Below are 23,366 nucleotides of genomic sequence, written 5' to 3'. Positions count from 1 at the left end.
TATCGTGGAGAACAAGACTACTGTCCGAGGCAAGAGCCGGGCTCCTCCTAGCTTCCTCTGTCCCCCTAACCTCCCCTCACCCACAGGCATTGCTGGGGGTATTTTCCTGGGTTTGTTTTGTTTTGTTTTGTTTTGTTTTGTTTTGTTTTGTTTTGTTTTGTTTTTTGTTTTGTTTTTTGAGACAGGGTCTCACTATGTTGCTCAGGATGGTCTCAAACTCCTGGGCTTGAGCAATCTCCTGCCTCGGCCTCACCGTGCCTGGCCGTTGTTTATTTATTTATTGTGGTCAAATGTACATAGCATAAAATTGACCATTTTAACTATTTGCAAGTGTATAGTTCAGTGGCACTAAGTACATTCACACTGTTGGGCAACCCTCCCCACTCTTCCACTGCAGAACCCCTTTCATCTTGCAGAACCGAAACTGTCCCCATTAAACATTAACCCCCCGGCCCTTCATCCCAGCCCCGGGCGGACACCCTTCTGTCTGCCTCTATGATTTTGGCGCTCTGGGTACCTCATAGATAAGTGAGATTGTATATTATTTGTCGTTTGGTGACCAGCTTATCTCACCAAACGTGATGTCCTCTGGCAGCATCCGTGTGGAAAAGGTGCTAGCATCATTTTGACTTCTTGAACATCTCGTGAGTGTCACCTCCCCCTCTACCTCTCTGCCACTGCCTCGCTCAGCCACCTGCTCTCTCCTGGACCCTTGCAGAAGGGACTGACTGGGCTCCTGGCCTCCAGTCCTGCCCTCTTCTAATGTATTTTTCATACCACTTCCAAAGTGATAATACATTCCTCTTTTGAAATTTTAGATTTGGTTATTAAAGCAATACAGGTGTATAGTTACCAAAAATTCAAACACTATAAAAGAGAATACCAGCCTGGGCAATGTAGAGAGACCCTGTCTCCATAAATTTTTTTTTTTTTTTTTTTTTTTGAGACGGAGTCTTGCAGTGGTGGGATCTCAGCGCACTGCAACCTCCGCCTCCTGGGTCCCGGTTCAAGCAATTCTCCTGCCTTAGCCTCCCGAGTAGCTGAGATTACAGGCATGCACCACCATGCCCAGCTAATTTTTGTATTTTTAGTAGAGACGGGGTTTCACCATGTTGTCCAGGCTGGTCTTGAACTCCTGACCTTGTGATCCACCCACCTCAGCCTCCCAAAGTGCTGGGATTACAAGCGTTAGCCACCGCGCCCAGCCTCCATAAATGATTTAAGAAAAAATGTAGCCAGGCATAGTGACACATGCCTGTGCTCCCAGCTCCTTGGGAGGCTGAGGTGGGAGGATTTCCTGAGTCTGGGATGTCGAGGCTGCAGTGAGCCAAGATCATGCCACTGTACCCCAGTCTGGGTGACAGAGTGCGACCCTGTCCCCCCCAAAAAATAAATAAATCAAAGGGCATAAGGTGAAAAGAATCGTAACATTATGTTTTTGTAGCTCTGCATCTGTGATGGTGCCCCCTGCATGGCTTGCTTTCACTGTGCCAATGCACCACAGTTACCCAGCCTGCCGGCTCTGATAAGATGCTCGCCATGCTTCTCCCATGCTGGACTTGGGCCACGTCCTTGGCCATGAATCTTGGTCCATGTCCAGGTCGGTTCTGAATGAGCCAGCAGACTCCTCCCGGGGCTGCCCGGCTACATGGTTGAGGGCATCCTAGACACCAGCTTCAGCCACAGCTCCTGACCAGGCAAGTGCAGTGAAGCCAGGACGTGTAGGTCAGTTCCTACCTCTCCAACCTGAGGTCCTGCACTTCCTGCAGCTGTTGGAAGGGATCGTATCCAATGGGAGCAAGAAAGTGTGCTCCCCCACAGCCCCACTCGGGCATAAAGGGCCGAGGGGCAGCCAGGCCTGTCCTGGCTGAGGCTGGCTCAGAGTCTGTGGCAGCCCCACCCCTGCCAGGCTGGCCCTCAGCCCCAGGATCCACCTATGGCACTCGCCCCTTTACGGCTACATGGACATCCACTGACACTCAGGTGACACACCTTTGCCTGCTTCTACTCAGTCTTGGCAGCGGTTGGACAAAAGGAAATCAAAGATCGGTTCTTTCTGGGAGAGGAAGAGGAAGCTGGAGCCCTGGGGTGCTCAGATGCTCTTGGGAGTAACGTAGCCCCATAGCCCCGGGGCTGTACTAGGTGCAGGGGGGTGGAGGTGGTGGGGGAGCTGCAGCCAGGCATTCATTCACTTCCTGTTCTTTCATTCCTGCTCTTCTTTCACTCACTGGCTCATTCAGCAGCCTCTGGGCTGGGCGTTTACTCTCCTGTCAGACAACACGCTCGTGATTGGGTGGCCTCGGCCTTCCCAAGCTGTCTCTGGCTGTCCCCAAGTGAAACGGAATCTGGGCTGGACAGGCCACCGGATGGACAAGCTCTTCTCGTGTAAAACCAAGGCAGTTGACATTTTGAGCTAAATGATAAGAACAAAATTAAAAAATAAAAACCAGGGTAGGCTGGCATAGGAGCTCCATTTCCCTGGCCCTACTGTGCCAGTGGCCTGGGGGCTCCCTTGCCACCTCTCTCCACTCTGCAGATTCTGAGAAAACTCACAAAAGAGCCCACTCCAAGGTGTTTGGCAACAAGGTGGGGGCAGCCTCCCAGCACCCAGCACACGTGGAGCTTTCCCACAGTGGGTTTCAGCGCTCCCACTCTGCCTCGGAGCTCCCACTCTGCCTCGGAGCTCCTCTGTCACCAGCTCTTGCCCTGCCTTGGCTCCTTTTCCCATGCAGCTCCTCCTCCAGCTCATGGGAAAGGCCAAGAGGCCGGGCCAGCAACAGCTGAACACCCCCTCAACCTCCCCCTACCCTACCCCACCCCACCCCACTGTGCTCTTGGCCCCAGGCAGATGAGGGGAGTGGAGTTTTGCTGCCTGATGCAATGTCTGGCAGGGCCGTCCCTTATCACAGCCGACTTGCTGGGACCCCCACCTTCCCCAGGGGAGGCCGGAATGGGCCGCAGTCCATTTTGGGCCTCAGTGGAAGGGCCTGGTTGGAGGCCATCCAAGTAGAAAACTCGTTCTCTAGGAGGCACCTTGCCAAGTCACGAGGGAGGCCTCAGCAGAAAGACCCCTGGGGGAGAGACGGCAGGGAAGCCGAAGCCTCACTTGCTGGGGCTTGCCCGGCCTCAGCTCATAGCCCCCTTTTTCCACAGCGTTCCCTCCCTCACATTTGTCTGCCGATGGCTTAAGCTGTTTTCTTCCCGCCCCCTTGTTACCCCACAGCTGTGAAAGGCTGGATGGAAACAAGAATTCAAGAGACTAAAGTTATGTGCAGTCCCAAGTGTGAAGTTTTGCCCACAGTCGGTGGCCATGGTTCGCACCATGCTCCCAGCACAGGTTCCCAGCACATGCCCTCAGCATGCACCTGTGGCCCTACGCGCTCATGCTCACAGCCACTCATGTATGGAGCAACTGCCTTTTTTTCTTCCTCTTCATATCTTCTGTCAACTTAGAACGATTAAGCATCTTGCACTAGGCTCAATGCTTTGGGAAGGACACTGATTCGTTCATTCATTCATTCATTCATTCATTCATTCATTCAGCAAGTATTTTTGAAGCACCCACTCTGTGCCAGGTACAATTCTGGGCACTGGAGATGCAAGGGTGGAGCAGACAGATGAAGCTCTCCTCTCCCGGAGTCAACGTTCTGGGGGATGAGAGGCCATCAGCAAGCGCATTTCCATCTATGAAGGGAGTAAAGCAGGGCGCTGAGAGGGAAAGTGATGGGGGTGGCCCACATTAGGTCACGGGTCAGGGAAGTACTCCAGAGCAGGGGGGACATTTGACCTGAGTCCTGATTGCTTAGAAGGAGCCAGCCAGAGCAGATCTGGCCCGGGCAGAGGGACCAGCTGATGCAGAAGCCCCCAGATGGGGAGCGGCAGGAAGGGCCAGGGTGGAGGTGTTGGGAGAAGAGGTGGGAAGGGTGAGCAGGGTCTCGATCTCAAAGGCCCTTACAGGGCTTTTGTTTTACCAAGTAGGGCATGGAGTGTTTGAAGCAGGAGCTGCCTTATTGTCTGTGCCTCTAAGAAGTTTCCATGTGGCTGAGAAGCTGGGTGGCAGCACAGTTATAATCAGTGCTCAGGTGCTCCCCTGTCTGGGTGGCTGCCCACATGTGATCCCATAGAAGAGGCCGGGCCTGAGGAAGCCAGGGAAGCAGGAGGGGGTGTGGGGAGGCCAGCAGGAGTGTGGGCCTCAGCGGGGAGGGAGCAGGTGATGCAGCATAGAGGATGAGAAGCCCACACCAGCCACTCTAGGCCCCCAGGAGATTGTGGACGCCGTCAGGAGCATTATTCGGTGGAGGGGTGCGGAGCAGAAGCCAGATGAGACAGCTGGGAGGTGGCAGGCAGGTGAGAATGTGAGACAGAGGGAGGACAGTGATTTGAGAACTGTATCATAGGTGGGATAGGAGTCCACATCCCAGCCAGCACCTAGAAGGTTGGGCTGGCTCTGCCCAGGGCCTCGCACGTGGTGTGCACTCACCAGATGGTCGCCGCCCTGAAAGAACTCAGCACTGTGCCTCTTTTCCTGCCTCTGGTGTTTGCTGTCAATGTGCAGAGTGCTGGACAAAACTGGGCTAAGGGAGCTGTCCCACTGCCTGCTGCACTCAAGCAGAGCTGACCTGGCACATGCCTCTGGCATACTTCCCTGTTGGCCCTGGCACCCTGCAAAGAGGCCCCCAGTGGGCCCAAGCAGGGGATACCACCTGTTCCTTGGGCTGTTATATAGTTGCTGGGGCACTGAGGGGATGAAAGGTTTTTTTGTTTTTTGGTTTTTTTTTTTTTTTTTGAGGCAGAGTTTTACTCTGGGTGCCTAGGCTGGGGTACAATGGCATGATCTTGGCTCACTGCAACCTCCACCTCTCAGGTTCAAGCAATTCTCCTGCCTCAGCCTCCCAAATAGCTGGGATTACAGGCGACCACCACCACACCTGGCTACTTCTTGTATTTTTAGTAGAGACAGGGTTTCACCATGTTGGCCAGGCTGGTCTCAAACTCCAGACCTCAGGTCCACCTGCCTCGGCCTCCCAAAGTGCTGGGATTACAGGCGTGAACCACCGTGCCTGGCCGGATGAAAGGTATTGAGTTCTAGGGGCTAGGAGGGACCAAGAGAAGGAGGAAGAGATTTTTCGGTTCTTCCCATAAACTAAGCAAGGGAGGCAGGCCGAGCCCTTGCCCCATGGAAGTGGGAGACAAGTGATACAAAGGTTTATCTGATGTCACAGGTGTCACAGGCCTGCTTCTTGTAAAGGGCCTCTTGCATGGTGAGTTCTGCGTGGGGCTTTGCTGAGTAACCCCCATCCGGGCTCTATCCTCTTCGCTCATGGCCCTGTGACTTCCTGGCACCATGACCCTCTCCCCGCTTCTGGCTCTGGGAAGCTCCAAACCTCTCTCACCTGCTTGCCCACCTGCCTGCTAGGTTTCCAAAGCTAAACAGAGGGGCAGCTGTCTGGGCAGGGCAAGGGAGCCAGCAGCCTGCCTGGGTTTCCTGTCCAAGTGTCCAGCTTTGCTTCCTTCCTTTTAGGGCAGCGTCAAGAAGGATCTTAGGAAAGCTGTGTTGCTCTGGGGATGAGGAGGCTGGAACAGCAACTTAAAAATAGAAATAGTCCCTGGAAGGGAGGGAAGGAGAAGGTTCAGAGGCTTGTCATTTAGGCACCCCAACTTCTATACCTTACCAACGTGCCAGGCTCAGAGGGAAGGGGGTAGCCAGGGCAGCTCCCCCACCCACACCTGCCTTTTCACCCCTCTCCTATTTCACGAGCATTTACCATGCATCAACAGATGTGTTCCTCACAGCACCTTTATCAGCAGGGACTGCCCTTTTCATGCTACAAACAGGCCCAGAGAGGTTGTCACTTATACAAGGTTGCACAGCATGGTAGAGACACAGGAAGGACTAGAGCCCAAGACTTCTAACCCTAGCTCCTTCTGCTTCCCTCACATCATCAGCCCCAGACAACCTGAGATTGGAGACGACAGAAAGTCAGGATTTCAACACCTCGTACTCTGAAAACTCAGTGGTGGTTCTCACCCTCTCAGTGGAGCAGGTGGCCTGACACCCCACCACGGGCTAAACAGGGTGCATGGGGGATGTAGCCCCACTGGCCATTCTACACATTCATGCCAACAGCTGCCAGGCACCAACCTCACCATTGATTTTTGGACAGCTGGTCTGTGCCAAGTGCCATTCTAGATGCGAGTCCCGACTTTGAGGCGCTTGCATTCTGGGAAGGGAGATGGTCAGCCAGAAAGCCCCACCATAGGAGCTAGGTTGGGGGTCCCCAAGGTACACCAAGAAGCTCAAATGACCTGGACCTGGGGGTGGTGGCCAGAGGCTTCTGCTGGAGGAACCTTAAGTCAGTTACTTAACCTGTCTCAACCTCAGTTTCCTCACCTGTAAAATGGGCTAGTTGCAGCCTCACAGGGCTTTGCTGAGGATTTGATGAGTGCAAGTGCTTAGCATGGCACCTGGCACAGAGCAATATGCACTCAGTAAACTTCAGCTGCCCATATCATTGGTTGGCCCTCCCAACCAGAGTGCAAGCCCCGGGAGGGCATAGACCATGCCTGCTTGTTCACCGCCGTATTTTCAGTGCCTAGGCCAGAAGCCAGCACAAGGTAAATGCTCAGAAAATATTAACTTAATAAGTTCATGAGAAAAGGCCCAGGAAAATTAGGAAGAGGCAGGACTATTCTAGTTAGGAATAGACTCTCCTATGCCAGGCGCAGTGGCTCACACCTGTATTCCCAGCACTTTGGGAGGCCGAGGCAAGCGGATCACCTGAGGTCAGGAGTTCGAGACCAACTTGGCCAACATGGTGAAACCCCATCTCTACCAAAAAATACAAAAATTAGCTGGGAGTGGTGGCACATGCCTGTAATCACAGCTACTCAGGAGGCTGAGGCACGAGAATCACTTGAGCCCAGGAGGCGGAGGTTGCAGTGAGCTGAGATTGCACCACTGCACTCCAGCCTGGGTTGCAGAGCAAGACTCCATCTCAAAAAAAAAAAAAAAAAAAAGGAATAGACTCTTCTTTCTGCACCTGTATTTGCTCTAGCCGTAAACAACTTTGTAGCCAAGTGCAGTGGCACACCTACAGTCCCAGCTACTCCGGAGGCTGAGGAGGGAGGATTGCTTGAGCCTAGGAGTTCGAGGCCAGCCTGGGCAATATAGCAAGACCCTGTTAGATATTATCTATTTAGATAATAATAATGACCTGTAATCCCAGTACTTTGGGAGACCGAAGCAGGTGGATCATCTGAGTTCAGGAATTCAAGACCAGCCTGGGCAACATAGTGAAACCCCGTCTCTACTAAAAATACAAAAATTAGCTGGGCACAGTGATGTGTGCCTATAATCCCAGCTACTCAGGAGGCTGAGGCAGGAGAATTGCTTGAGGCGGAGGTTGCAGTGAGCCGAGATTACGCCATTGCACTCCAGCCTGGGTGACAGAGCGAGACTCCATCTCAAAATAATAATAATAATGATGATACATACTATTTTAGTCGAGGGTCATTTTTTCCTTTATCTATCTGTTGTTCACCAACTGTGTATCTCTTGCCTGGCCCAGGATTGAGAGATAATGAGGGGCCCAGACAAACTCCCTGTCCTGCCTGAAGGGATGTTCAGTATTGAACAATTGTTGCTTTATGGCTTTATGACAAAGTCCCAGGTGCTCATGATAATCTTTGTACAGTGGTGGGGCTGTAGGGAGCCCTAACATAGCCTGGGGGAGGCTGCCTAGAAAGTGGAGACCTGAAGGCTGAGGCCATGTTAAGGATTTAGGTAGAATTTATGCACTATGATATTTTTTTCTTTCGTTAATTTTTTATAATTTACATATACACATGGTAAAATGTGTAAGAAGGCACAGTGTTACATAGCAAACATAAGCCTCACTCCACCTTCTCTCTCCACCTACCTGTCCACCTTCTAGATGCAACCATTGTTACCAGGCCTTGCGTTTTCCTGCAGCCAGAGTCCATTTGTATCCCGCATCTATATTTTTTTCCCGGCATTTGTTTCTGAATGGGATCTTGCTACATCGGAGGTTCTCCACCTGGGATGATTTGTCACCCCCCACCTTCCCACCCCAGGAGACATTTAGCAATGTCTGGAGATATTTGATGGTTACAGATGAGCAGTGGGGGCCAGGAGTGGTGGCTCGTGCCTATAATCCCAGCACTTTGGGAGGCCGAGGCAGGTGGATTGCTTGCACTCAGGAGTTCAAGACCAGGCCGGGCAACATGGCAAGACCCCATCTCTACAAAAAATTTTAAAAATTAGCTGGGTGTGGTGGTGTGCACTTGTGGTAACTAAGGAGGCTGAGGTGGGAGGATCAATTGAGCCTGGGAGGTTGAGGCTGCAGTAAACTATGATCGTGCCACTGCACTCCAGCCTGGGCAACATAGTGAGACCCTGTCTCCAAAACAAACAAACAATTATTGGCAATTAGTGCGTAGAGGCCAAGACTGCTTTCAAACATTCTATAATTCACAGGACAGTCCCCACTCACCTGGTGGAAAATGTCAACAGTGCTGAGGTTGGGAAGCCCCGTCCTGCATAAGCACAGGGTCTGCACGTGTGTGTGTGTGTGTGTGTGTGTGTGTGTTCTCATGTATTTTCTGGATCATTCACATTTATAGATCCACCTCATTATTCTTTGTGGCCACATAAAAATCCATTACCTGGATGCTCCACCATTTTCATTTAGGTGTTTGCACTCTTTTTGCTATTATAAACATTTATGCTACGAAGATTATTCTTTTCCATGCACAGGCCTTTGATGTGTGAGGTCAAGGGAGAAACTGATGGAGGTGGGATGGATGAACCCGATGGTTCATTAGCATTTTAAGTGACCTATTAAAGAGACCTTCAGTGTCTCTGGTGCACAGTCTGTCTGGAGAGTGGGTCTGGGGTCCTGGCTGCTAACCAGGGCCGAGATCCTCAAAAGTCTGGTGGAGAGACATCCTCTGCATTCCTCGTGTACAGAAAAGGGTGTTCTGACCACCTGTCTCTCCGCAGGACAAGGGTGTCCCCCACCTGAAGACGGCAAGCTGGGTCCTGAGTGATGCCCCTGAGCTAAGTGTCCAAAGCCGGCCCGAGGAGCCCCCACGGCCCCACCTTTCCCCATGGAGAAAGGACTCACTTTGCCCCAGGACTGCCGGGACTTTGTGCACAGCCTGAAGATGAGAAGCAAATACGCCCTTTTCTTGGTTTTTGTGGTGATAGTTTTTGTCTTCATCGAAAAGGAAAATAAAATCATATCAAGGTGAGGGTTGCAAGCCCAAGTCTTCATCTTCCTTTCAAGGTGGGGTGGGTGGGGACAGGGAGGTAACTGCAGGGCTCTCTGTGGACCTGCAAATGCATTCCTTCAACAAGCCATCCCCAGGCCCCTCCTGTGTCCCAGGCAGTGGCTTCTGCACACGTCCTCATGACTGCACAGGGGTGAGACTTGGGCTCTGGACTCAGACAGCCTGGGTTGGAGCCCCCCATGTTGGCCCTCTACAGCTGTGAAAAGTTAGGCAAGATACTTAACATTTCTGAGTCTTCGGTTCCTCTTTTGTAAAACATGGCTAATAATGGGACCAGCATTGTTGTAAAGATTAAATGAGAAAATGTAAAAGCATTTAGCCCAGTGCCTGGCACATAGTTGGTGTCCAGTATTTGCTGGCTGTGACTATTACTGTTAATTTACTTCCTGGCCTTGCATTAGCAGCACATCCCCTGTAGAAGTCTCGATGTCATTGAGCCCGTGGAAGGGCAAGGTCCTAGTATGGATACTCTGATGGGCAGGGCTGCCAATGTGCAGCTGCCAGGTTGTGTACTGCTCAACTCCAGGGGCATGTCCCTCAAATAGGCTAATCTGGGAACGCCCCTTTACCCCTTTGAATTGGCAGCATACAGCTATGTGCAGTGGGCCTGTTAGATGTAGAAAGATTTCTTAGCCTGTTCTCCTCCCAGGCACAAGCCCTGCAAGAAAGCATTAGCTGAGATGGGTGGGTCAGGGATTGGGCAATATAGTGGACACCGTCAATCCCCCACTTGGGTCACTGAGCAAGGACCGTTCTAGCTTGTGCCTATTGGGTTCTACTACAAGCCCCTACAGCTCTGCACCTGAGGTCTTTCTCTCCACTGGCACACTGGCAAGCGGGAAGTACTAGGGAGTAAATGTCCCCCCAGATCCCCCTCAGACTAAGCCTCCCATACCCACACCTGCTCCTAGCAGCACATCCATCGTGGACCTCTTTCCTCCCCTACCTCACTTCCCCATCCAGTACTTCCTGTGATCATGTCCCAAATAAACTTACTTAAACACAATCCTTGCCTCAAAGTCTGCTTTTGGGGAAACCCAACTGAGACAGGTTTTGGTGATCTGACCCTGATCTTCTTTGTCCTCACAGGGTCTCAGACAAGCTGAAGCAGATCCCCCAAGCTCTGGCAGACGCCAACAGCACCGACCCATCCCTGATCTTAGCTGAGAACGCATCTCTCTTGTCTCTGAGCGAGCTTGATTCAGCCTTCTCCCAGCTGCAGAGCCGTCTCCGCAACCTCAGCTTGCAGCTGGGCGTGGAGCCAGCCGTGGAGGCCGCAGGGGAGGAAGACGAAGAGCAGAGAAAGGAGGAGGAGCCGCCCAGACCGGCTGTGGCGGGGCCCCGGCGCCATGTGCTGCTTATGGCCACCACGCGCACCGGCTCCTCGTTCGTGGGCGAGTTCTTCAACCAGCAGGGCAACATCTTCTACCTCTTCGAGCCGCTGTGGCACATCGAGCGCACAGTGTCCTTCGAGCCGGGGGGCGCCAACGCCGCGGGCTCGGCCCTGGTGTACCGCGACGTGCTCAAGCAGCTCTTCCTGTGCGACCTGTACGTGCTGGAGCACTTCATCACGCCGCTGCCCGAGGACCACCTGACTCAGTTCATGTTCCGCCGGGGCTCCAGCCGCTCCCTGTGCGAGGACCCCGTCTGTACGCCCTTCGTCAAGAAGGTCTTCGAGAAGTACCACTGCAAGAACCGCCGCTGCGGCCCCCTCAACGTCACGCTGGCCGCAGAGGCCTGCCGCCGCAAGGAGCACATGGCCCTCAAGGCCGTGCGCATCCGGCAGCTGGAGTTCCTGCAGCCGCTGGCCGAGGACCCCCGCCTGGACCTGCGCGTCATCCAGCTGGTACGCGACCCCCGGGCCGTGCTGGCCTCGCGCATGGTGGCCTTCGCCGGCAAGTACAAGACCTGGAAGAAGTGGCTGGACGACGAGGGCCAGGACGGCCTGAGGGAAGAGGAGGTGCAGCGGCTGCGGGGCAACTGCGAGAGCATCCGCCTGTCCGCGGAGCTGGGGCTGCGGCAGCCCGCCTGGCTGCGGGGCCGCTACATGCTGGTGCGCTACGAGGACGTGGCACGCGGGCCGCTGCAGAAGGCCCGCGAGATGTACCGCTTTGCCGGCATCCCCCTGACCCCGCAGGTGGAGGACTGGATCCAAAAGAACACGCAGGCGGCCCACGACGGCAGCGGCATCTACTCCACGCAGAAGAACTCCTCGGAGCAGTTCGAGAAGTGGCGCTTCAGCATGCCCTTCAAGCTGGCCCAGGTGGTGCAGGCCGCCTGCGGCCCTGCCATGCGCCTCTTCGGCTACAAACTGGCGCGGGACGCCGCCGCCCTCACCAACCGCTCAGTCAGCCTGCTGGAGGAGAGGGGCACCTTCTGGGTCACGTAGGGGGGCCGGGGCCCCGTATGCCCCTCCTCGTGAAAGGCCTGCCCCGTCTTTCTGCCGCAGCCCTCGCAGAGGGCGGGTGCGCAGCGCCGTGAGCGGGCAGCGCCTCCTGTAGCAGTAGGGCCCCCAGCCAGCGCTCCTGCCAAAGCGGCGGCCCCAGGGTTAATTGCGGAGAACAGGACAGTGCCCAGTCCCCTTGAGGGCCATCACACCGAGACCCAACGGGTTACAGCCTCCTGAGCAGGCCTAGGCAGGCCCGGGCCTGTTGGCAAGCTTCGATCTCACACACACAGAAACATAACATACATTCGTGCCTAGAGACCCTGCAGGCCAGAGTCCAAATATTTAACAACCAGAAGGGGCAAGGCTCTGACCAGTGACAGTCAGACCTCCTGCTTTATTTGGTGTTAACCGTTTCTTGTCTGGATGGTGAAGTCTGGAATCTGGGTGGGTCCTTGGAGGAGGGGTCAGGACAGTCGTGGGTGTCAAAGGTGGCATTTGAGGCTCATTTGAGGTGACAGTGGCTGTTTACCAACCAGTACAGAGCGATTCAGCATTTTCATGAATGGGATGGCTGTGCTGGTTACTGATGAATCTGGACCCCATATAGAGCTGCAAAACACACACATGCATATAGACATACATACATGTACACTATACATAGACAAGCATCATAAAGGCACAAGTGCACACACATCTATGCAGACAAGCTTCCTCGCTGCCTATGCCCACAGGGTTTTTCTGTATGACACACCTCAGAGGAGCCTGTGATTACATTTGTAGGATTATTTCGAGGGCAGGGCAGGGGAAGGAAACGCGTTAAAGGGCCATGACATGACACGGTTCCCTGGCCGGGTTTGGACTGAACGGTGGATTCAGAACTGCAGTGTTCAAAGCCCCTGCCCGCCTTAGATTCTCGTGGCTACCTCCTCTGACCCATCCACATCCTTGCGGCTGGCAGGCAGGATGTTTTGAAATGGTGCAGCCAAAGGCCCCGTCCAGCTTGGCTGGCTCCCGAACATGTCCATATTTGAAGGCTGCCTCGGGCCTGGCAGGCAGAAGCAGCAGTGGTCCCTGGAGGCAAAAGGCAGCTCACGGGGCCTTCCATTTCCAGCCAGGCCTCATCTAAGGTAGGGCCAAGAGGAAAGTACAGAGTGCCTGTGGGGGAGAAGTCCCACCAGGATGCCCCCCTCCCCTGAGAAGCCCGCCTTCTCCCTCGTGGACAGGAGTCAGCCAGTTGGTTGCTGTGGTTACAGCCAGTGCCTGGAATTCCTCCTTAGGGCTCTGGGAAGAGTATTGCTCAACGCAGGATGTGCTGTGTTTTATTTGGGGCTTTTAAGTTATTTATGGCTTGGTGTCTTTCTTGTTTCGTGGCTGTATTTTTGCTTTTGTTTCTGTAGGAGCGCCTCTCCCAAGCAGTGAAGGCCTGAGGGCTTGAGGGAGGCTGGGGAAAACCAGCAGGGAGCACTTGGCTCCTGGCAGAGGGAGACGACAGGAGGAGGAGCCTTCCGCAGGAGGAACGAGGAGAGGTGGCCACGTGGCAGGCCACAGTGCCCTACGGGCTTTTCTGTTTGAACCCCATGTGGGATGAATCTCAAAGCCACCAGTGTTCTTGCCTAGTGTCCAGAGCAGCAGAGATTTGCAGCCCTCGCCCCTCCCTGAGAAGAAGCTGGATTTGAAAATCCCTCACAGGCCCTAACATGTTTCCTGGGTGGGCAGGGGCCTCATGACAAGCAACAAGTGTACCCAGAGTAGAAGGCCTTCCCCACTCCCATCTCAAACCCAGGAGCAGAACTCAGTATCCAGAGCTTGCAAGGAGCTGCAAGGGTTTGCCGAGGGCTGCCCAGCTGTTTCTGGTTTCCTGGACAATTTCTCTGTCAGATACGGCCCATTGTAAAGAGGGCTGCATTTTGGGTTGAGTAATACAGACACCATGGAAGTACAGGATCTGAGTCCAACATTGCCATGGGGAAGGGAAGAGTGTGTCCTGGCAGGAAGCCACCATTGGAGAAGGTGAGGCCAGTAACCATCTCATGGGATTCGCTATAATCAGCCTATTTGAGCTGCTGGTCTCTGTCACTGTGGACTCCAGTCATTCAAGGAGGTCTCCACTCTTGGGTTTGTTTGGTTTTTTTTTTCTTTTCTTTTGCTATTTTGCCTGAACACCCCAACACTCTTGGTTTTAGAGTCCAAGAGTAAGTTGTGCAGAGACATGGTTCTAATTTGGAGTTCAAAGGAACACCAGCTCTGAAAACATGACCGTGGGGCCAGGATGTTTCTGGCAGGCCCAGAAGTGCTGGCCGTTCTTCCCCAGCCTCCCCACTGCTCCCTCCTCTGTTCCCCATGTGGAGATGGGGGGTGCTGGGACTGGGGAGAGGGCAGCCACCTCCATCCAAGGCTCTTCCTAGGGGCCCTGCTAATGTGGACAGCAGACTTTATCCCTCCTTCTTACTCTGGGCCAAGACCTCCCACTCCGCTCTCTGAGGATGGTACCAAGAATGGGCCTTTGGGACTTCTCAGGACATTGACAATGTGCACACTGCAAGTTGACTTAATTTATTTATTTTGTGAAAAGAAGAGACAGAAAATACCTTATTATCTGCAGGGACTCAAAGCTATACCCAAATCAAGAAAGACAAAATAACAATAGAAACCATTCACACACTCCGTTCATGCATGGACACCAGAAGATGATTCAGAACACAAGAGGAGAATGAGCTGGAGCGCCAGCACCACGATGGCCCCGGAACGTTGTTTAAGATCTGAGATCCCTTGGTTTCTCTCATGTTGATCTGAGATGCCACATCAGGGCCCTTGCTGCTGTATTACCTCTGCCCGGGTGTTTGAGACAGGTCACAAGTGCGTGGATGTTTCCTGGAAGTGTATTCCCCTGGGGCTCAGCGATGCTCTGGGAACCCTTGGGGTTTGGGGAAGGACAGTGTGGTGTGACTATTGGCTTGACACGTTGTGGATATGGTTGGAGTCACCCACGTGGACATGATTTTCAGCTTGGAGCTGGGATGGAGAAGATGGAAGCGCTGGTGGCCGGGCCTCCTTTTCAAGCAAGGCCAGCCCTGGCTTCTCCTCTGTTCCAGCTTGTCTTCCAGAAGCCTTCCCCTGCAAGGTGCCTGCCTGCCCGGAGACAGAGGGAGCAGTTGAGGCTTCTCTCCACTGGCCGCCAGCCTCCCTAGCACAAGAGGACCATTCAGCAATGAGTGTTTACTCATGTTCTTTCTTGTTGATGAGTTCTGCGGCCCAGCCTATAGAAATGGCTCAGAACGTTCCAGGCCTTGGTGAGACAGGGCAGCGTCCAACGCTCACAGGCTGTCCCCACTCTGCCTGTTCCCATCTTCCCCTCGGGACCTGTTTATAAATTGAGGAATGGATGAGGGCCCTGGAGGGTCCTTGGGAGTACTTAATGGAGGGCAGGATTCTCAGGTCCCCATAGAGAGGGAAAGAGAAGACCAGATGTGCACAGAAGCCAGTCTCTGTCACATACACCGCAGGTGGTCACCGAGTTATTTTCCAAAAGCTGAGGAACATAAAGCAAATTTAGGCTTTTGTCCTTCTGCAATACATGCACTTGAAAATAAACCAGAAAAGAGATGTTTAATAACAAGTTTACTTCCGGTCTGCTAGCACCCTCAGCCTGGGAGCTACTGCCAGAGGCTGGCGTAGTGGGGCAGCTGCTGACCAAACCCCACAGAATGGAGGGCACCAGGCATCACACGACATCTTTCCCTCCCATCTCTGCCATCTGTCTGTCTGGCAATGGAAGGAGCTCCAGCAGGAGGTCCTTCCCAGAAGGTTGATTCTTGGCCTGGGTGGTAGAGGAGATATCCTGACCCTAAAGTCTTCCAGCCCCGGGTCATCCTCTCCTATACTAGGGCCTGTTGACCGTAGAGGCCAGGTGCGGTGGCCCATACCTGTAATCCCAGCATTTGGGGAGGCCAAGGTGGGAGGATTGCTTGAGCCCAGGAGTCGGAGACCAGCCTGGGCAACATGGTGAGACCAATTGACTGTAGGGCTTGTCCGTTGCTAGGACAGGAGCAGAAGACTGGATGGCTGTGTCCTCAAGGCAGTCCCCTCCCATCCCCATTCCCAAAGTCAGAAAACGAAGCCAGACCTCAAGGGCTGATACCTGAGGCAAGGAGAGCTAAGGGGAGAGAAAAGGGGGCTGGGTGGGAGCAGACGCCTGCACAAGCCAAGTGTGTCTTATTGATCTGTACAAGCTGATAGAAGGACCGTCTGCTGAAATCCAGGGCTCCTGAGTTGGTGGGTTTGCTTGTGAAGCTTCTAGGACAAGGCGCAGCCACATGGAAGGGAGAGGGTCCAGGGCTTCCTAAATGCAGCCGCATCACCTCTCAACTCGCTGCAGTTTCAGAGACAGTGGAAGCTGCTCTTTACCTCAAAAGCACAAAGCAGAATTGGTAACTTCACATGTCTCAAGAGCTTCAAGATCCTTTGGTCTCGTGTCCTTTGGCACCCCATAACTGGACTGGGGACAAATTTGTTACGTGTTTCCAAGGCTGCAGACATGGTGCCATCCTCACAGGCCTAGCTCACGTCATAGATCAGGTGCTTTGCTGGGGGGATACAATGACCCATGTGGTCTGCGTCTTCTGCCATTGGCTTGAACTGGGCACCCCCTGAAGCCTCCATCTCAGCGGTATATTCTAGTCCAAATTCGCCTGGTTCCCCTGCTCCCTCCCAGGTCCCGCACACTGTCTTTTTGCCAACACCTCAGCCCTGTTTGCTATTTCATGTCTGCATGGTACGAGACACCCCTTCACGGCATACACTGCCATGGTATATACATATGCATCCACGTGTGTGTATGTGTAGCATGTAGCTCATTCTGCTCAGCCTCTGGCGCCGTTCCACATTGCTCCCAGCCCCACTGCTGTCACTGTCGTCCCAGATGTCCTTGCCATGACCACAGACAATCTGCCGTCTCCTGGAAACGCTGGGGCTGCCCTTCAGAGAGCTGGCAGCCACCGGCAGTCAGGGCCTGCTTTGCAGAATAGAATGTGAACCCATCTCCTGATGGCCTACTTGACTTATTTAATTAAAGATGAAAACATGCAATGAGCAAAACCTGCAGCATGTCTCTGCCTTTTCCTTTGCATTTGTTCTCAGCAGCAATTGGGTCATAATTTTTTTTTTTTTTTTTTTAATTAACAGTGGTAGAAGGGAGGTGACTTCCAGCATGAAGCAGGACAGAAAATCCCCCTGCCCATTCCCAAGGGACCAAAGGCACTAGGGGAATATGGGGCAGGATGAATGTACCTTGCGTTACCAGGCTGGCAGAGCTGGTGGGGACTGCGCTGGGCGGAGATAGAGAAAACCCAGGTATTTGGGGGCAGAGAGAGGAGTGTTGGGCTAGCGGTCAGGGGGCCTGGGGATGAGTCCCAGCTTTGCCACTGTCTGGCTGTGTGACCTTGGATAAGTCACTTCCCTTACTTGGACACCAGTTTCCTTTTAGAATGAAGGTGTAATCAGTTCACAAACATTGTTCCCAAAAAGCCCCATTAGGGATTCAAAAGTCAGCTGAAAGGGCAGGCGGCACCCTCTCAACAAGAGTCACTGTGCGTTTTGATCTGCTTCACATGTTCAGATAGCATTTCAGATTTATTTGGCCTTCAACTAAATCTCCAAAAACATGAGAAGATTGCCAAGGACCCTTTCAGCTAAGAAATTGAATGGAATCCTTTCAAATTGCAGTTACATCTGTCATAACAACTTCAGTTCTTACTACATTTCAGCCCTGCTTGTCTCCCAAGAGCTGCCTGCAGATCATGGGTGTTTCCCCAGGGAGAAGGGAGAGCGCTCATTTTGGAACACAGAAGCCAGAGCTGGTAGGGCTTTGTGGGTCTCAGGACACGGGGGTAACAGGACCAGCAGCTGCAGGAAGAGGCAGAGGAGGGCTGAGCACGGGGACAGTGGCTCCTGGAGTAAGGGAATGAAGACTCAGAGAGGCTCAGTGTGAGGGAACAGGTCCCCCTCCCCAAATCTTAACCTGTGTCTGCCAGTTCACCCAGTCCAGGCTTGGGAAGCTCAAGCCAGCTCCCTCCCACCCCTTAAAGTATTTGAGCCGGTGCCTGTCATCCCACCCTGAACAGAAGCTGCCCACCCCACTCAGGTGCTATTGCTCTCTCCCCTACGCTGGGGGCTGGATATAGTTAGTTTAATTTCTGGGCTGTGTTTCCTACCACAAATTTGTTTCCCGTGGGGAAACAAATTGCACTAATCAGAGAGCAGAGAAGCCTGGACGCCTCCCCACCCACCCATCCCTCAGCCACCAGGCCAGAACCGTCTCTCCTCCTCCCTCTTTCCCCCAGCCCCAGACCCCTTCAGGATCCTCAATCTTCCCTCCTACATCCCAATTTACTCAACCCTGGGGAGGAGTCAAGTGCCCCGTGGGCTCTCTGGGACAGGGAGAGTCAGCTGGGACTCTCTGGAAAGCAGTTTGATCAGCAGGGGGCTGGAGTCAGGGACCTGTGCCTTTGCCCACAGAGCCCTGCCAGGCCCAGCACTGGCCCAGCCCTTGAGCCTGCAGCAGCGTCCTCAAGTGTGTTTGGAGAAACTGTGGTCACAGGATTGCTCTTGGGAAGTTACAGTGCACATTTGCGATTACAGGCTCCAGTTAGGCCGCTTTCCTTTGACTCACCCAGCATTAAGGATTACCTCCTAGAAAGAACCATTTTTATGGAATTCCTTTATCATGAAAAACTTTTTTTTTTTTCCAGACAACAGTCTTTTTCAAGACTCTGGCCTTCTTTATTTTTTAAGACTCTGTCACCCAGGTGGGAGTGCAGTGATGCAATCACAGCTCACTGCAGCCTGGACCTCCCAGGCTCAAGCAATCCTCCTGCCTCAGCCTCCCAAGTAGCTGGGACTACAGGCATGCGCCACACCTGCTAGCTTTTTTGTATTTTTTGTAGTGATGGGATCTCGCCATGTTGCCCAGGCTGGTCTTGAACTCCTGAACTCAAGCAATCTGCCGGCCTCAGCCTACTAAAGTGCTGGGATTATAGGCATGAGACACTACACCCAGCCAAGACTCCGTCATTCTGCAAAAGAGTTAGTAGCTACCAGCAGCCCGCAGCTGGAAGTGTGTAGGACCAAAAGCCACCCTAAGCAGACATTAGGTGGTGGGTGAGTTGGCTGGGAGAAAAAATCTAGGGTTGGGTTTAAGGCCCATCCCCCTTCATGCCATCCTCACCGAGCTGCCAGGCTAAGAGGAGCCCTCAGAGATTGCAGCAGCCTCAGGGGCACTGAGGGCCAGGGTTCAAGGCCCTGAGACTTGCTGTCCCCAAACCTCCCTGGTTCTTGGCTTCCTCAACTCAACCCATGCTGTGGGGCCTCCATGGCATGACCCAAAAGATGTGGAACCCCCCACAGAGAGTGGGAACTCTGAAGAACCAGGCCAGGTATAAACACCACGGGATACTATTTATCTGAGAAATAGGAGTTTGAGATTGCTCTTAAAGGAGCCATTTCTGAAACAGTGGGACAAAGGTTACCAGCAGTAAATAGGTTTCCTGGAGGTGTAATCCTCTAGTAGCTAGTAAAACCTTTGCTGAATGCTGCGGGCCGTTTATTGGAAGAAGAAGCAGGTAGTAAGTGCCCAGCAGGAGAGGCCCGCCCAAGAAAATTAGAAGGGGGAGATTAGAAGGAAGGGAGGGAGGGGAAGGAAGGAGAGGGAAGAAAAGAGGAAAGAAGGAAAAAAGGGAGGAAGAGGCCGGGCGCGGTGGCTCACACCTATAATTCCAGCACTTTGGGAGGCTGTGATGGGAGGATTACTTGCAGCTAGGAGTTCAAGAACAGCCTGGTCAACATGGCAAGATCCCACCTCTTAAAAAGAAGAAAAAGAAAGAGGAAGGAAGGGAGGGGAAGGTTGGGAAAGGAAGGGAGAGAGGAAGGGAGGGAGGGTGACAGTGGGATGCATTTCATGCCAATGCAGAGGAGGAAGACAGCCAAGTTGTTGAAAAGTACACCCTGGGGGATAGCCACAGCCACAGTGCCCAAGAGTTTAGAGGGTCAGGCCAAGCCCAGGTACACTCAGTCCTGTACACCTTTGGCCATGGGGTTAATTTGCCCCATGGATATGTGGCTCACACCATGTTTGTTTCTGTTTTTAACAATCGGCAGGCCAGCACAGTGGCTCACACCTATAACCCCCAGCACCCTGGAAGGCTAAGGCAGGTGGATCACTTGAATCCAGGAGTGTGAGACAAGCCTGGGCAACATGGTGAAACCCTGTCTCTACAGAAACAAAACAAAATATTCACCGGGTGTGGTGGCGCGTGCCTGTAGTCCTAGCTACTCGGGAGGCTGAGGTGGGAGGATTGCCTAAGCCCAGGAGGTTGAGGCTGCAGTGAGCTGTGATCACATCACTGCACTCCAGCCTGGGTGACAAAGTGAGACTCTGTCTCAAAAACAAACAGTTGGCATTCGAGGACAACACTCGAAAATGAAGGGGTTTTATATAAAAGGCAGACTTGGCTCCTCTTGAAAATCATGTGTCTTGGTTTGGGTTACACCAGCAGCTGACACTGGGACAAGGGCAACATGGTTTCTTTAGGAGCTGTGGACGGTCCGGCAAGGGAGGAGAGGAGGCAGGCAGCCAGCAGAACTGTGCCGCTGAGCCAGCTGCCACTTTGGGGAACTGGAGCCGAATCCCTCTGGGAACCAGGGTGCAAAGCTGGTGCCTTGGACTCACTCTACCCCGGGGTGAGGGGAGGGAGTCTAAAGGTTCCTACACCAATGCCTGTCAGCCTCTGGCTGAGACTGCTCTTGGAGAGTATTAATTTCACAGCACAGCCGCTGGCCCCAGCAGAACAGCATTCCCAAACTCTGGAACAAGCCATTAGACTCAGAGGTGAAGATACAGGTGGCTGGAAGTTTCCAGAGCACAGTAAAAGGTTAGGTGTAGGGGATAGGGCACGGTCTGACAACATCTACGCCCTGGGGTGCTCTCATTCCCACAAGAAAAATAGGCTCTGGTGGGAGGGATCAGCAGCCTTTTTAACAGGAGAAGGGCAGAGTCCCCACCTGCCCATCCCCCCATCTCCCCAATTACTGAGGCAGCAATGCCCTTTGCGTATCATAGCACTTGCACTGATGTTTGACTTCCAACACAATATCTTCTCTGTGAATTCATGTCTGTCCAACATGAGAAAGTGTCAGGCCAAGAGGGCCACGGCTCCCAAGCCATTCACTGTGACAGCTCCCCAGCCACTATAGGCATTTGAGTTTGCAGCCCTGGCTTCAAGTCCTGGAATGCTAAGGTCTGGGCTGGCTTTCCTGACAACACTCACTCTAGGCTTCTTTTTTTTTTTTTTTTTTTGAGACAGAGTCTCGCTCTGTCGCCTGGCTGGAGTGCAGTGGCGCTATCTCGGCTCACTGCAAGCTCCGCCTCCTGGGTTCACGCCATTCTCCTGCCTCAGCCTCTCCGGTAGCTGTGTCTCTACTAAAAAAAAAAAAAATACACTCTAGGCTTCTTAATGCTTAGACCTCAGGAATGAGGTGGTTGCTCTCCCTGGTCTGCACACCATGGAACTCAACACCCCCTGGCCATCTCTCACAGCACCTACCTAGACTTCTCCTGCCCACCTGAGCAGGTGGCCAGAATAAACACTGAGGAAGAGGACAGCTGGTTTTGCCCACCTGGAGGTGAACAGGGCCAGGCCTGCATCCAGTCCATGCCAGAGCTGCCCCCCAGAATGTTTTCAATTCATTTCTGCCTCCGTGCACACAGTGGGGCATGCTCCTCTGTGGGGCACACAGACCCCTTGGACACGCTCTCGCTGTGATCAGCATGGCAGTTCCCAGTGCCTGGGCTCAAATGCTGCTCCATTCTCTCCCACACTGGAAAGCTCAACAGAGTGACAAAGGACACTGTGTGTGCAAAGACCTGGAGGATAAAGGGGACATGGGAAGTTTGGAGACCAAGAAGCAGTTTGCTCTGGCTGAGACGGTGATAAGACAGAAGGCTGGAGAGGAAAACTGGGGCCTGAATGTACCAAGAAAAAGAGGTTTGACTTGCTCCTAAGAGCTACAGAGAGCCATTGAAAGGCAGAGTGAAGCAGAGTGGTTTGGTCTGATCAACTGTATTCTATTTTACAGAGAGAAGAGTGAGGCACGGAGAGCTGAAATGACTAGCAGCGTCAGAACGTGAACCCACGCCACTCATCCTGGGATTCCAGACCTAGATCCTCGTGTCCTATCCCTTGCCCCACACCTCCCACCCAATGTATTAAGACCCCATGGGCTGTGTGCTATGGTTTGAATGTCCCCCAAGATTCATGTGTTGAAACTTCATCACCAGTGTGATAGTATCAAGAAGTGAGATGTTTAGAAAGTAAATCATGAGGAGAGAGCCTTCAAGAATGGAATTAGCAGCTGGGCGCGGTGGCTCACACCTGTAATCCCAGCACTTTGGGAGGCAGAGGTGGGCAGATCATGAGGTCAGGAGTTTGAGACCAGCCTGGCCCACATGGTGAAACCCCATCTCTACTAAAAATACAAAAATTAGTCAGGTGTGGTGGTGGGCCCCTGTAATCCCAGCTGCTCGGGAGGCTGAGGCAGGAGAATCGCTTGAGCCTGAGAGGCAGAGGTTGCAGTGAGCCGAGATTGCACCATTGCACTTCAGCCTGGGAGACAGAGTGACTCTGTCTCAAAAAAAAAAAAAAAAAAATGGAATTAGCAACCTTATGAAAGGGCTGGAGGAAACTAGCAATCACTCCTTTTTGCCCTCTGCCATGTGACAGCACAGCACTCGTCCCTTCCAGAAGAAGCCAGAGTAAGACAGGAAGCAGAGAACATCCCTCACCAGACACCAAACCTGCAGCACCTGGATCTTGGACATCCAGCCTCCAGAACTTGAGAGATAAATTTCTATTGCTTAGAACTTGCCCAGTCTGTGGTATTTTAGTATATTAAGTTGGTGCAAAAGTCATGGGTTTGTTGCCGTTACTTTAATGTAAAAAACTGCAATTTTTTGCACCAACCTAATAGCAACACAATTGGATGAAGACACTGTGTACATGCTATGAAACCCAAGCCAGAATCACAGGCTTCCCTCTGGGGACATACAGGGCAAGCCCCAGCCCTCTCCTGGGTGCTAACTTTCCAAAGTCTGCCCCTGAGTCTGCTCTTCTCCAGGCTTGAATAGCAACAATGTGTCCTAGCTGTGGGACCTTGGACCAGTGACTTGCCCTCTCTGAGCCTCAGCTGGCACACGTGTAGAATGGGGGATAATATAGACGGGAAGGGTAGGGTGCTGTATGGAGCATGCCTGATTTGCGGTGAGCCTGAATCAACAAATACTTTGAAGTCTGGAATGGAGGCCCAAGTGGAGCTTATTATGGAACCTAGGGCCACATAGAATGAGTCCCTCGGCATCTGCCCCAGGGAGGCAGGCTGTAAACCTGGACAAATACTGAAAGGACAAATACTGCAGGACAAATACTGAAAACCAGAACTGAGGTTGCAGGGACCAACTCTGAGACACCCCATGGAGCAATTCCCAGAGTTTGGACAAGTGAGCAGGGGAGAGTTTTCTCGTTCCTTTTGGGAACGTTCATTCATTCCACTTCTGTTTTTTTTAACATTCTCTTTCCCCTGACTTGAGGTTGATTTATTTAAGCAGTTTCCCTTCCAA

General features: G+C 52.9%; 1 protein-coding gene across 2 annotated transcripts in view; it reads left to right on the top strand.

Annotated features, from left to right (window-relative positions):
- CHST3 (carbohydrate sulfotransferase 3) overlaps positions 1-16,795 on the top strand; it is a 49,399-nt gene extending 32,604 nt beyond the window's left edge. For both annotated transcript variants that reach the window (XM_009236058.4, XM_009236059.4), the window contains exons 2-3: positions 9,023-9,269; positions 10,402-16,795. In XM_009236058.4, the coding sequence (XP_009234333.3) occupies positions 9,130-9,269; positions 10,402-11,701 (1,440 nt within the window). In that variant the 5' untranslated portion in view covers positions 9,023-9,129 and the 3' untranslated portion in view covers positions 11,702-16,795. The remainder of the gene's footprint in view (positions 1-9,022; positions 9,270-10,401) is intronic.
- Positions 16,796-23,366: the final 6,571 nt, after the last annotated feature.

This window comes from Pongo abelii, chromosome 8, assembly GCF_028885655.2.
Source record: "Pongo abelii isolate AG06213 chromosome 8, NHGRI_mPonAbe1-v2.0_pri, whole genome shotgun sequence".
Classification (NCBI taxonomy): domain Eukaryota; kingdom Metazoa; phylum Chordata; class Mammalia; order Primates; family Hominidae; genus Pongo; species Pongo abelii.
The sequence above is the reverse complement of the archived record's forward strand: the minus strand, read 5'-3'. Positions and strand labels throughout refer to the sequence as shown.